Source organism: Mirounga leonina, unplaced genomic scaffold, assembly GCF_011800145.1.
Source record: "Mirounga leonina isolate KUSES-001 unplaced genomic scaffold, KU_Mleo_1.0 Mir_151, whole genome shotgun sequence".
NCBI classification, from domain to species: domain Eukaryota; kingdom Metazoa; phylum Chordata; class Mammalia; order Carnivora; family Phocidae; genus Mirounga; species Mirounga leonina.
In genome coordinates this window covers 85,329,604-85,343,503 of record NW_023270377.1, presented here as the reverse complement: position 1 = coordinate 85,343,503, position 13,900 = coordinate 85,329,604, and the positions used below count along the sequence as shown (strand labels likewise).

At 36.9% G+C, this 13,900-nt stretch overlaps 1 protein-coding gene across 1 annotated transcript; it reads left to right on the top strand.

Moving 5' to 3' along the window:
* Positions 1-759: 759 nt before the first annotated feature.
* On the top strand, positions 760-1,283 carry LOC118012486 (calmodulin-like). The gene has a single exon (XM_035008119.1). It carries the CDS (start codon positions 931-933, stop codon positions 1,216-1,218), a length of 288 nt encoding a protein of 95 aa, XP_034864010.1. The 5' UTR covers positions 760-930; the 3' UTR covers positions 1,219-1,283.
* The last annotated feature ends 12,617 nt before the right edge of the window (positions 1,284-13,900 follow it).

Below are 13,900 nucleotides of genomic sequence, written 5' to 3'. Positions count from 1 at the left end.
GTCACTACTGCAGTCTTTTTTTTTTTTTTTTTTTTTTTACTACTGCAGTCTTACTTAACTATTAGTATATGCCTTGAATCCTGTTAAGGCACCAGCAATTTTACCCACGATTGCTTTTAGCTATCATTTCTTTTCTTTATAATTTCTTTTCTGTACTCCCATAGATCTTTCAGTGTACTTCTTTTAGTGCATGTAGCTAACTCACCCTTGAATTATGACTAATTATGTTTCTCTCTCTGCCATATTCCCAAGCTCCCAGAAGTCAGGATTTATATTTGATTTTACTCCATGCTCCACCCCAATCACCCCAGTGATTTCCAACTAGTAGTAGTATAATAAGTACTGGTTGAATGGGTAAATAAACAGATTTTTTTTTTGTCCTAAACAGGAGACAATATATATTACAATTTTGTTGATGATCATTCCCACCAAGTCCTTCTGTACTTAAGCTATCTACAGTGTCGTATTGTGATAGATGTGTGCATTATAATTTATATTTACCAATGCACAGGAATAATCATTTGCCTTACAGGAATATATACATGTGTGTGATTTTATTTTAATTATTGATTTACTCCTCTGTATCTTTTATGATAGAGTTCCTTGTGGACAAAGAATATGTCTTATGAAAGTTTAGTGTCTAGCATGGTATCTTGTATGTATGAGTCATTCAGAAATTGATTGCTGATGAATAAATAAATAGATATTTTTTTAATAAAAAACTTATTCACACATAAAAAAAAGAAGGCAATAGAGTCCGAGTGGGGCGGGCGAGCTGAGTGGTTGTGTGGTCGCTTCTTGGAGACCGGTAGCGCTTGCAGCATGGCTGACCAACTGGCTGAAGAGCAGATTGCAGAATTCAAAGAAGCTTTTTCACTATTTGACAAGGATCGTGATTGAACTATAACAACAAAGGAATTGGGAACTCTAATGAGGTCTTTTGGGCAAAATCCCACAGAAGCAGAGTTACAGGACATGATTAATGAAGTAGATGCTGATGGTAATGGCACAGTTGACTTCCCGCAATTTCTGACAATGATGGCAAGAAAAATGAAAGACACAGACAGTGAAGAAGAAATTAGAGAAGCATTCCATGTGTTTGATAAGGAAGGCACTGGCTTTATTAGTGCAGCAGAGTTTTGCCATGGGATAACAAATCTGGGAGAGAAGTTAACAGATGAAGAGGTTGATGAAATGATCAGGGAAGCAGGATATTGATGGTGAAGGTCAAGTAAACTATGAAGGGTTTGTACAAATGATGACAGCAAAGTGAAGACATTGTACAGAATGTGTTAAATTTCTTGTACAAAATTGTTTGCCTTTTCTTTGTTTGTAACTTATCTGTAAAAGGTTCCCCCCGTTGTCAAAAAATATGCATGTATAGTAAGTAGGACTTCATTCCTCCATGTTTTCTTCCCTTATCTTACTGTCATTGTCCTGAAACCTTATTTTAGAAAATTGATCAAGTAACATGTTGCACGTGGCTTACTCTTGATATATCTAAGCCCTTCTGCACATCTAAACTTATCAATGAGGTCAAATGAGGGAACATCTGGATTATGCCTTTTCTTTAAGTAGTTTTCTTTAGGAATTGTCAGCATGTTGTTGAAGTGTGGAGTTGTAACTCTGCATGGACTATAGACAGTCAACAATATGTACTTAAAAGTTGCACTATTGCAAAATGGGTGTATTATCTAGGTACTCATACACTATTTTTTTGTACTGCTGGTCCTGTACCAGAAACATTTTATTTTATTGTTACTTGCTTTTTAAACTTTGTTTAGCCACTTAAAGAAAATCTGCTTATGGCACAATTTGCCTCAAATCCATTCCAAGTTGTATATTTGTTTTCCAATAAAAAAAATTACAATTAAAAAAAAAGAGGCAATAAATGATGCTGGAACAACTAGGAAATCACACGAAAAAAGTTATCTCAACACAGACCTTACACACTTCACAAAAATTAACTCCAAATGGATCCTAGGCCTGCATGCAAAATGCACAACCATAGAACTCCTAGAAGAGAACATAGGAGAAAACCTAGATGACCTTGCATTTGGTGATGACTTTTTACATATAACACCAAAGGCAAGATCCATGAGAGAAAAGATTGTAAGTTGGACTCCATTAAAATTAAAAACTTCTCTGTGTAGGACACTGTCAAAAGAATGAAAAGACCAAACAAAACAAAGAAGAAAAGAAAAGAAAGAAAAGACGAGCCACAGTGCACAGATTGGGAGAAAATATTTACAAGACTTCCTTGCTAAAATACCGTTATTCAGAACACACAAAGAACTCTTAAAACTCAACAATGAGAAAACAAACAACTTTTTTTAAAACATGGGCCCAAGGCCTTAACAGACACCTCACCAAAGAAAATATACGAATGACAAATAAGCATATGAAAAGATCATATGTCATTGGGAAATGCAAAGTAAAACAATAATGAGATACCACCACACGCTTATTAAAATACTCAAAATCCAGAACACTGACAACACCAAATTCTGGTGAAGATGTGAAGCAACGTGCTTATCAGGTGGCTCAAATGTACCATTCTGGTCAGAATGTTGATAATCAAGGAGGCTATGCATGTGTTGGAGCAGGTGGTATATGCGAAATTTTGGTACTCTTTGCACAATTTTGCTGTGAACCTAAAACTACTCTAAAAAATAGTCAATAAACATGTATCATATGATCTCACTGATATGAGAAATTCTTAATCGCAGGAAACGAACTGAGTGTTGTTGGAGTGGGGGGTGGGGTGGGAGGGATGGGGTGACTGGGTGACAGACACTGGGGAGGGTATGTGCTCTGGTAAGCGCTGTGAATTGTGCAAGACTGTTGAATCTCAGATCTGTACCTCTGAAGCAAATAATGCGATATATGTTAAGAAAAAAAAAAAAAAAAGAAGAAGAAGAAGAAGGTAGCGGGAGGGGAAGAATGAAGAGGGGGAAACCGGAGGGGTAGACGAACCATGAGAGATGATGGACTCTGAAAAACAAACAGGGTTCTAGAGGGGAGGGGGGTGGGAAGATGGGTTGGCCTGGTGGTGGGTATTGAGGAGGGCACATTCTGCATGGAGCACTGGGTGTTGTGCACAAACAATGAATCATGGAACACTTCATCTAAAACTAATGATGTAATGTATGGGGATTAACATAAGAATAAAAAAAATCGTCAATAAAAAAAAAAAGAAAGGAACTTTCTTGTATGTTGGCGCTCACTGAATATAATCCATTATAAAACATATTCACACAGAAAATTTTATTTTCCCTTATGATAAACCAATTAAGCATAAAGTACAGATGTTATTAACCATTTCCTTCACTTGTAATTGCTCTACATTTATGCTGTTGTTAACCAGTCTTTCTATTACTGTTAAATGTTAACTTTTGGCAAACCTTTGGCTGCATAATAAATGCATACAAATGGATGGATTGATAATTAGCTGAAAACTTATAGCTTGATCACACTACTAAAATTATAATAAGAACAATAGTTAACATGTATTGACTATGCAGTAAAAATTGTGCTAAATGCTCAATATGATCTCATTTATTTTTCTTAACAACTATGTATAGGTTATATAAGTATTTGTATTTTCACATAAGGAAACTGAAGTATAGAAACATCAAGTAACTTACAGAAAGCTACACAGTAAGCAGTTAGAACCAGGGTTTGAAACAATGTGCTCATTCCACTATGCTTCTAAATACCATAATATAATGTCACCCTGTTTGCAAAAATAGTCATTAAATATTATTGAAAACATGATAATTTGCTAAGTATTCTAAATCAGACACTGTCTAACCTTTTAATGGTTTATAGCCCAAAATGCCCATTGCGCAAATGAAGAACAACCTGTAGGTGGAGTTTGTATTGGCCTAAATAGCTTGTTTTACATGACCGTATGAAACTAAATAATTGCAATGATTTAAATTCCACTGACTTATATCTCCCCTGCTATTGTAATAGACTAACAACCTACAGGGTCCTCTTTTCACTTATCACTACTTCCAGGAATCCCTAAGGGTGTTAAATATGCTCATTAAACCAATCTTCTCCCCTCAGATATTGGCAGTTGTGATGGCTAATTTTATGTGTCAACTTTGAGAGTGTTTTTGAATGAAATTAACATTTACATTTGTGAACATTGGGTAAAGCAGAATGCCCTCCATAGTGTAGGTAGGCCTTTTCAGAAGGCCTGAATAGAACAAAAAGACTGGTTTCCCTAAGCAGAAGAAAATTCTCCAGTATGTTGCCTTTGGATTTCATCTGCACCATCAGCTCTCCTGGGTCTGCAGCCTGCCTTCCCACACTGCAGATTTTGGACTTCAGTCTCCATAATCATTTGGACAATTCCATATAATAAATCTTTTCTTTTCTTTCTTTTCTTTTCTTTTTTTTTCTTTTCTCTTCTCTTCTCTTCTTTTCCTTCCTTCCTTCCTCCCTCCCTCCCTCCCTTCCTTCCTTCCTTCCTTCCTTCCTTCCTTCCTTCCTTCCTTCCTTATCTGGAGAACCCTGACTAATATACCAGTGACCTAGCCTGTCATGGTGGCATACCTACACGGTGATGTATGACAAACTGGAGCAAAAGGCCACTCCCTCTCATGCAGTATTCTGCTGGAGAGCTCCCAAAGCAGACCTGCTTGTAACCCAGTGTTTTACATAGTTTTTCTGTAGTTTTTTTACAGTCCTTTTTCTCCTTGGGATATATGAGATTGGGCTGGAAGTACTCATCATGGTGTAATTGGAATCGTGACTCCCCTTCAACAATGACTCTAGTTTAAACAGTTAACTCTCATGCATGGCTACTTCTCTTGGGATGAGTTATTTCCCTCTGTTACTGGCAGGTTGGTGTGTTACACTCTTTTTCCAAGACATGCTTCAGATATTTCTGTTCCCTAGAAGAGTTCTTTCCTGAGGATCACTTCAGATGCCTTGCAAAGAAAATTTTCTTAGGAATGTCCCACCAGGACTCTAAGAAAGCCAGGTATGTCTGAATCTCAACAAAGGTAATATTACTCTACAAAGTTAATATTTCTTACTTTTGTTCTAATTCCCAAGGCATTCATATTCTATGGGAAAATTAACCCTCATGTATCCTATATGATGTATCATTTTTCCCTTTGACACAATGATACAAATGATGTATTGATACAAATGATGTATCATTTTTCCATATGGCCATAAACACAAAACACTAGAAGTTCCACTAACTTCACTTATGAACATGGAGAACTATAATTTTACCCAAATTGTGTCTATATAGGAGGAGTCTTCTGCATGAAGGGTAAGGACAAATTCTGTTCTATGAGGGAGTGATTTGATAAACATGTATGATGTGTCATCTGACCAGTAAGCACATATTTATGTGGACAATGAGGCAGGATGTGATATCTGAAGTGTCCTAAAAAATCTGGCCTACAGACTAATATTAATCATCACTCTGTAAAAAGATGAGATTAGGAAGAAAAAGTAAGAATAGAAGAATATACAATCTAAAACAAAAGTTCTGTTTAATTTTTTGAGACCGTGAACAATGACAGCTAATTAGGGTTTAATGTTTAACTAGGTAAGGTCACAACTGAATTTTTGGTTTTCCTCCTATTATTAAGTCTTCTATTAAGGGGTGGAATTTTAGAACCTATTTGAGGATCAGAGAAGAAAATGCACTTAGCACTCCAGGGGATAAAAAGAAGATTCTCCAGACATTAAGATAACTTTGCTATACCTACTCATTATCTGTCTTACAACAATAGCCACCTAGTCAGTGACTTATCCAAACCAAATGTGCAAAGTGTGCAACAAACTCTGAATAGATCAAAGACTTGTACTCCATTTGCTGGTATTAACATACAGGTGTTAAAGTTGAGGAAATAGAAAATAAAAAGTGATGGAAAATTTACTACAGTTGTTGGCTGTAAGGAGTTTCCAAGTGAGCCAACCTCAGTCATCTGTTGTTCAAACAAATGTACTCTATTATGCCCCTAGAGCTATGTCTACTGGCCTGAAGGATGCCCTCCAGGTGATCTCAGGAGATAACAATAATTCAGGTCTGTCTGTGAGTTAAGATAAATTTCTACCACATTAATATTGGATTTGTCAGTATTTAACTGATATTATGGAGGAAGCATTTTCTTGTTACTGAATTCTTTGTTCATTTTTAAATCTCAAAATATTATTGTTATAATTACAAGCAAAAATTATTAGCTAGAGAACGTCCCCCCCCTTTTTTTAAAGAAAAAGGCTGTTTATGATTCTGTGTGCTAAAACTTCCACACCTAAAAGTTACCCTTCAAGTTAATGATCCTAAGTTTTCTTAATAACAACTTACCAACAATATGCTAGTTTTGAACATCTTAGAGTTAATTTTGAACTAGTATACTTAATACACACTGATAGATTTTTAAGAATAGCATTTGAAGGGTGCCTGGATGGCTCAGTCAGTTAGTGTCTGCTTTCAGCTCAGGTCATGATGCCAGGGTTCTGGGATCAAACCCCACATTGGGCTCTCTGCTTAGCGGGGAGCCTGCTTCTCCCTCTCCCTGTGCCTACCCACCCCTGCTCATGCTCTCTCTCTCAAATGAATAAATTAAAAAAAAAAAAAAGAATAGCATTTCAGTGTAGCCTAAACAATAACTTTCTTTTGGACACCTGGGTGGTTCAGTTGGTTAAGCACTGACTCTTGGTTTCTGCTCAGGTCATGATCTCATGGGTCATGGGATAGAGCCCTGTGTTGGGCTCTGTGCTCTGTGTGTCCCTCTCCCTCTGTTCCATTCTCTCTCTCTCTCTCTCAAATAAATAAATAAAATCTTTTTTAAAAAACCTTTCTTTTATGTTGAAGTTATTTATTGTTCCAATATGTTAAAATTTTCTTATTCTCTTTACCTGCATCAAGGGTACTCGGGTACGTCCCTTGCTAACGCTAAAAAGCATTATTTTTCTTCTCCATATATATTTTCCAGTCTTTCATGGTTTTAATGATGTTTCCATTCAAATGCTCAGTCTTATTATCCATAACTATATTAATTATACAATACTAATCATCCGAAGGATTAGCAAGTAAAAAATAATGATATTTCTGCAAATGGGAAATAGTACCAAAACATCCCATTTTGCCCCTCATCACAGTCCTCTTAGTATTTATTTTTAGATCCTTTGAAATAATCCTTTCATGCTCTAGGGCAAGCACTATCGGTCACCTACCTAATAGTCATTCTTCCCCAATTTTTCTTTGTTAATCTAACCACAAATTTACGTAGACCTCAGGTGGCCACCTGCTTTAGAAAAAGGGGATCCTCCTCAGATCTAGCTAGAGGATGAATCTTGATTACTGAATATCATGGCAATTCTAGTCCTCTCAAGCCTGAATTAAGAAGGATTTAAGAAGGATTTTGTTATATAAGGACAGTGTTGAGGAAATCTAGGGGCGTCTGGAAAAGATTTCATCCCTCTTAGGAATACATCCCCTTTGCCTCTTTTGACATTTCAATGGTTGTGTGAGGATGGGATGCTGAAAGCTCATCAGTAACACCAAAAAGGGTCAAGTCTAAGGACATTAGCTGACAGGAAGGGGATGCTTGCTCAGAAAGATTAGAGGAATTGGATGTTTGATTATTTCATTTAGCCATTGATTTAATGAATTCTGGAACCTCCTCCCCTGGGACTCTTGTTGCATGAGGTCATGTGGTCCTTATTGTCTAAGAAGTTCTGAGTTGGGAATAGTACTACTTGCGGCTGGAACAATTCTAATTGATAACATCTTACATTTAGGACCCATGCATATTTATTATTTGCTTTCACTTTAGCTCCAGGATCTTGAATTTTTGAAAGGAAATGTTAAATCCCTGCTCTCAGAGAGACCAAACATTCTCCCACATAACCATTGGTGAAGAGCTACAGGGCACATTCTGAAAGAATATGTACTGTTTTTTAGGTATTAAATCTGAAATTAGGAATTCCTATCCAACTTTGGTAACTATACAGTTAAGCACTATATTTTAAAATGTAGAAGAGTGACTAATGTTGAAATAATTAGATTTTAAATTTGGATATCATCTTAGAAGAGCTAAAATTATCTTTATATATACATATTATACATTCTTTATCTTATAAATACTTCAGACTAATCTATAATCTGTGTCAATATTATGCAAATGCTGAGATTTGTAACCTAGATATCTCACTAAATTTTCAGAGAACAACTAGAAAACTGCAAAATTTCTTGTTGGAACAGATGTCTTTTGATTAATGCTCTAGTGCATAATCCTACCTCTGTTGAGTCATTTTAACAAGGAAGTGTTTAAGTGTTCCACCAGTTGGCTTGTCAAATTAGCGATAGGCACCAGTTAAGGTGTAAACCACAAGTATAAATCCACCTAGTGACCCATGAGCAAGTGAAACTATATCTGCAAGAGTCTTTCTAATAGAGAACATAGTGCTTTAAGATTTCAGAAAGCAGCATGACAAGTTTCTCATTGCTTTAATTCCTAGCCAGTGACAATTATTATATACAGGTCTATGTTAAAACTAGTCATTTAAACATTTTAAACAAATCAGAAATAACCAAAGTAATCAAAGTCCTTTGGATTTAGTCTTCAAAATGTTCTGAGGTTAGAACTGAAATGCCTCAACACCAGATTTAAATCAATTGAAGTAACTGGAGAAATGATATTTTCTTTTTTTCTTTTTTCTTTTTTAAAGATTTATTTGACAGAGAGAGACACAGCAAGAGAGGGAACACAAGCAGGGGGAATGGGAGAGGGAGAAGCAGGCTTCCCGCGGAGCAGGGAGCCAGATGCAGGGCTCGATCCCAGGACCCTGGGATCACGACCTGAGCCGAAGGCAGATGCTTAACAACTGAGCCACCCAGGCGCCCCGAGAAATGATATTTTCAACTAACATATTCATAGTTCATTGGGTTTAATAGTGTGCAAACGTCACATTTAGAACACTACTGGCATTACCTACACATCCCCTCCCATAAACAGCCAAAAACATTTGCATTCAAATAATTCTGGTAAAAAACTTCAAATTTGAAATGTCGTTATGAATCCAGTTATTTTCTCTTAGAAACTTGAAAAGCTCCAGGAATTTATCCATTCAATTTCATTATAGTTCATTTCAAAACCCTTTTTATAAAAATGAAGCCTTTTAGATTAAGCTTTTCCCAACTGCTGCTTTCAGTTTTACCATACTACATAATTTTGCTTAAAAAAAAACAAAAAGACTCTTGAACTTTTAACCTTGTCCTATAGGCTAAGTCATAAGTTATTGGTTATTAGTGCTCTTTTATATAAATTAGGAAGAAGTAAAGGCAATGGATAGGTTTAGACTTCTCTGAGCATGTTGCTGGTTACCTCAGTCTGCTGGTGGATCTGCTGGATTCAGAGTAAAAAGGTATATGCCTTGTACCACTTCTCAGCTTTTCCGTTCATATCCTTATTAGTTTCCTTCAGCATAATTATTTAATGATAGAATAATTATTGAGGGCTAGTAATGGTCCTCCATTATTGTGGTCTTCCAAAAGCCCTAGTCCCTTTAAGCAACTTATTCATATACACATATACTTTCCTAATTTTTAACTTGTTTTAGCCCCCCAATTATACTTAGATATATTTGTTGGATGTCTATATGGGTAAAGTAAGTGTCAAGTGGTACTGAAGGGAGGAGATAAAACTGATACCTCAGATAAGAATTAGTCAGTACAGAGCAGGGTACACTATGCTAACAATCACAAGGGTTCTCTGGTTTAACAAAACAAAAGGTTATTTCTCTCTTGTACATAATCTGTTATGGATTAGGACAACTGTTTAGGACAGCAGGGCCCCAGCAGTTGAGACTGAACTGATCTATGACTTTACCATATCAGCATGAGGCCTTGTCTGCTTTTCCCTTAGCAGAAGAAAGAACTTGAGAGTTGTTTGTTGGCTTTTCCAAGTTTTGGCTGGAGGTGACACACATCATTGCAAAGTCCACAGGCCACTACTAGTTACAGGGTCAAGGGGAACAGAAATGTGGTGGTGCAGATGAAATGTTTGGCAAGTACAGTTGTTGCTGCCATAGTGGGAAATTGAAAATATTCATCCTTTTTAATAACAACAATGACAACAACAAAAATTGTGCTAACATTTCAGAAAGGAGTGTGAATGAACAATGGTAGATTATAACTCAGAGGTAAACCAATTATTACTTGGTAAATTGGGACCCCTTTGATTCATTGATCTTATAATTTTTTTACAGTAGGAAGTAATTGTTTTTGTTTGGAGAATTAGAAAATGTTAACAAATCAGATAGTAAGTACATGTAAATCCTCCACTTGACTTTACAGACCTCACTTCCCTCCTCTTTTCATTTACACTGCATTCATAGAACAAAAATTTAAAGAATAAAATTTGCGTTTATTTCAGAAAGCATACATTTTGTATATTGGTTTAGTAAATCATGACTTTCAGACCCTCAATATATCTTATGATCATATGACTCTTTCTAGGTGAGAAAATCAAGAAAGCACACATAGTTTATTTTTTTTTATTTTATTATGTTACGTTAATCACCATACATTACATCATTAGTTTTTGATGTAGTGTTCCATGATTCATTGTTTGCGTATAACACCCAGGGTTCCTTGCAGTATGTGCCCTCTTTAATACCCATCACCAGGCTAGCCCATCCTCCCACCCCCCTCCCCCCAGAGCCCTCAGTTTGTTTCTCAGAGTCCATAGTCTCTCATGGTTCATCTCCCCCTCTGATCTCCCCCCTTTATTCTTCACTTCCTGCTATCTTCTTCTTCTTTTTTTTAACATATAATGTATTATTTGCTTCAGAGGTACAGGTCTGAGATTCAACAGTCTTACACAATTCACAGCGCTCACCATAGCACATACCTCTCCAATGTCTATCACCAAACCACCCCATCCCTCCCACCCCCCACCACTCCAGCAACCTTCAGTTTGTTTCCTGAGATTAAGAATTCCTCATATCAATGAGATCCTATGATACATGTCTTTCTCTGATTGACTTATTTCGCTTAGCATAATACCCTCCAGTTCCATTCACGTCTGTGCAAAAGGCAAGATTACATTCCTTTTGATGGCTGCATAATATTCCTGTGTGTGTGTGTGTGTGTGTGTATCTTCTTTATCCATTCACCTGACGATGGACATCTTGGCTCTTTCCATAGTTTGGCTATTCTGGACATTGCTGCTATAAACATCAGGGTGCACATACCCCTTCGGATCCCTACATTTGTATCTTTGGGGTAAATACCCAGTAGTGCAATTGCTGGGTCGTATGGTAGCTCTATTTTCAACTTTTGGAGGAACCTCCATACTGTTTTCCAGAGTGGCTGCACCAACTTGCATTCCCACCAAGAGTGGAAGAGGGTTCCCCTTTCTCTGCATCCCCACCAAAATCTGTCATTTCCTGACTTGTTAATTTTAGCCATCCTGACTGGTGTGAGGTGGTATCTCATTGAGGATTTGATTTAGATTTCCCTGATGCTGAGCAACGGTGAGCACTTTTTCATGTGTCTGTTGGCCATTTGGATGTCTTCTTTGGAAAAATGTCTGTTCATGTCTTCTGCCCATTTCTTGACTGGATTATTTGTTCTTTGGGTGTTGAGTTTGATAAGTTCTTTATAGATTTTGGATACTAGTCCTTTATCTGATATGTCATTTGCAAATATCTTCTCCCATTCTGTTGGTTGTCTTTTGGTTTTGTTGACTGTTTCTTTTGCTATGCAAAAGCTTCTTATCTTGATGAAGTCCCAATAGTTCATTTTTGCCCTTGCTTCCCTTGCCTTTGGTGATATTTCTAGGAAGAAGTTGCTGTGGCTGAGGTGGAAGATGTTGCTGCCTGTGTTCTCCTTTAGGATTTCAAAGGATTCCTGTCTCACATTTAGGTCTTTCAACCATTTGGAGTCTATTTTTGTGTGTGGTGTAAGGAAATGGTCCAGTTTCAGTCTTCTGCATGTGGCTGTCCAATTTTCCCAACACCATTTGTTGAAGAGACTGTTTTTTTGCCATCAGACATTCTTTTCTGCTTTGTCGAAGAGTAGTTGACCATAGAGTTGAGGGTCCATTTCTGGGCTCTCTATTCTGTTCCATTGATCTATGTGTCTGTTTTTGTGCAAGTACCATACTGTCTTGATGATGACAGCTTTGTAATAGAGCTTGAAGTCCAGAATTGTGATGCCACCAGCTTTGCTTTTCTTTTTCAACATTCTTCTTGCTATCCGGGGTCTTTTCTGGTTCCATACAAATTTTAGGATGATTTGCTCCATTTCTTTGAAAAAAGTGGATGGTATTTTGATAAGGATTGCCTTAAATGTGTAGATTGCTCTAGGTAGCATTGACATCTTCACAATATTTGATCTTCCAATCCATCAGAATGGAACGTTTTTCCATTTCTTTGTGTCTTCCTCAATTTCTTTCATGAGTATTTTATATTTTCTGAGTACAGATTCTTTGCCTCTTTGGTTAGATTTATTCCTAGGTATCTTATGGTTTTGGGTGCAATTGTAAATGGGATCAACTCCTTAATTTCTCTTTCTTCAATTTTGTTGTTGGTGTATAGGAATGCCACTGATTTCTGTGCATTGATTTTATATCCTGCCACTTTACTGAATTCCTGTATGAGTTCTAGCAGTTTTGGGGTGGAGTCTTTTGGGTTTTCCATATAAAATATCGTATCATCTGCAAAGAGTGAGAGTTTGACTTCTTTGCTGATTCGGATGCCTTTTATTTCTTTTTGTTGTCTGATTGCTGTGGCTAGGACTTCTAATACTCTGTTGAATACCACTGGTGATAGTGGACATCCCTGCTGTGTTCCTGACCTTAGGGGGAAAGCTCTGCTTTTTCCCCATTGAGAATGATATTCACTGTGGGTTTTTCATAGATGGCTTTTATGATACTGAGGTATGTGCCCTCTATCCCTATACTCTGAAGGGAATTTTGATCAAGAAAGGATGCTGTACTTTGTCAAATGCTTTTTCTGCATCTATTGAGAGGATCATATGGTTTTTGTTCTTTCTTTTAATTAATATGTTGTATCACATTGATTGATTTGCGGATGTTGAATCAACCTTGCAGCCCAGGAATAAATCCCACTTGGTCGTGGTGAATAATCCTTTTAATGTACTCTTGGGTCCTATTGGCTAGTATTTTGGTGAGAATTTTTGCATCCATGTTCATCAGGGATATTGGTCTGTAATTCTCCTTTTGATGGGGTCTTTGTCTGGTTTTGGAATCAAGGTAATGGTGGCTTCATAAAACGAGTTTCAAAGTTTTCCTTCCATTTCAATTTTGGAACAGTTTCCTAAGAATAGGTGTTAATTCTTCTTTAAATGTTTGGTAGAATTCCCCTGGGAAGCCATCTGGCCCTGGGCTTTTGTTTGTTGGGAGATTATGGTGACTGCTTCAATTTCCTTAGTGGTTATAGGTCTGGTCAGGTTTTCTATTTCTTCCTGGTTCAGTTTTGGTAGTTTATACATTTGTAGGAATGCATCCATTTCTTCCATATTATCTAATTTGCTGGCATATCATTGCTCAAAATATGTTCTTATAATTGTTTGTATTTCTTTGGTGTTGGTTGTGATCCCTCCTCTTTCATTCATGATTTTATTTATTTGGGTCCTTTCTCTTTTCTTTTTGATAAGTCTGGCCAGGGGTTTATCAATCTTGTTAATTCTTTCAAAGAACCAGCTCCCAGTTTCGTTGATCTGTTCTACTGTTGTTTTGGTTTCTAGTTCATTGATTTCTGCTCTGATCTTTATTATTTCTCTTCTCCTGCTGGGTTTAGGCTTTATTTGCTGTTCTTTCTCCAGCTCCTTTAGGTGTAGGGTTAGGTTGCGTATTTGAGATCTTTCTTGTTTCTTGAGAAAGGCCTGTATTGC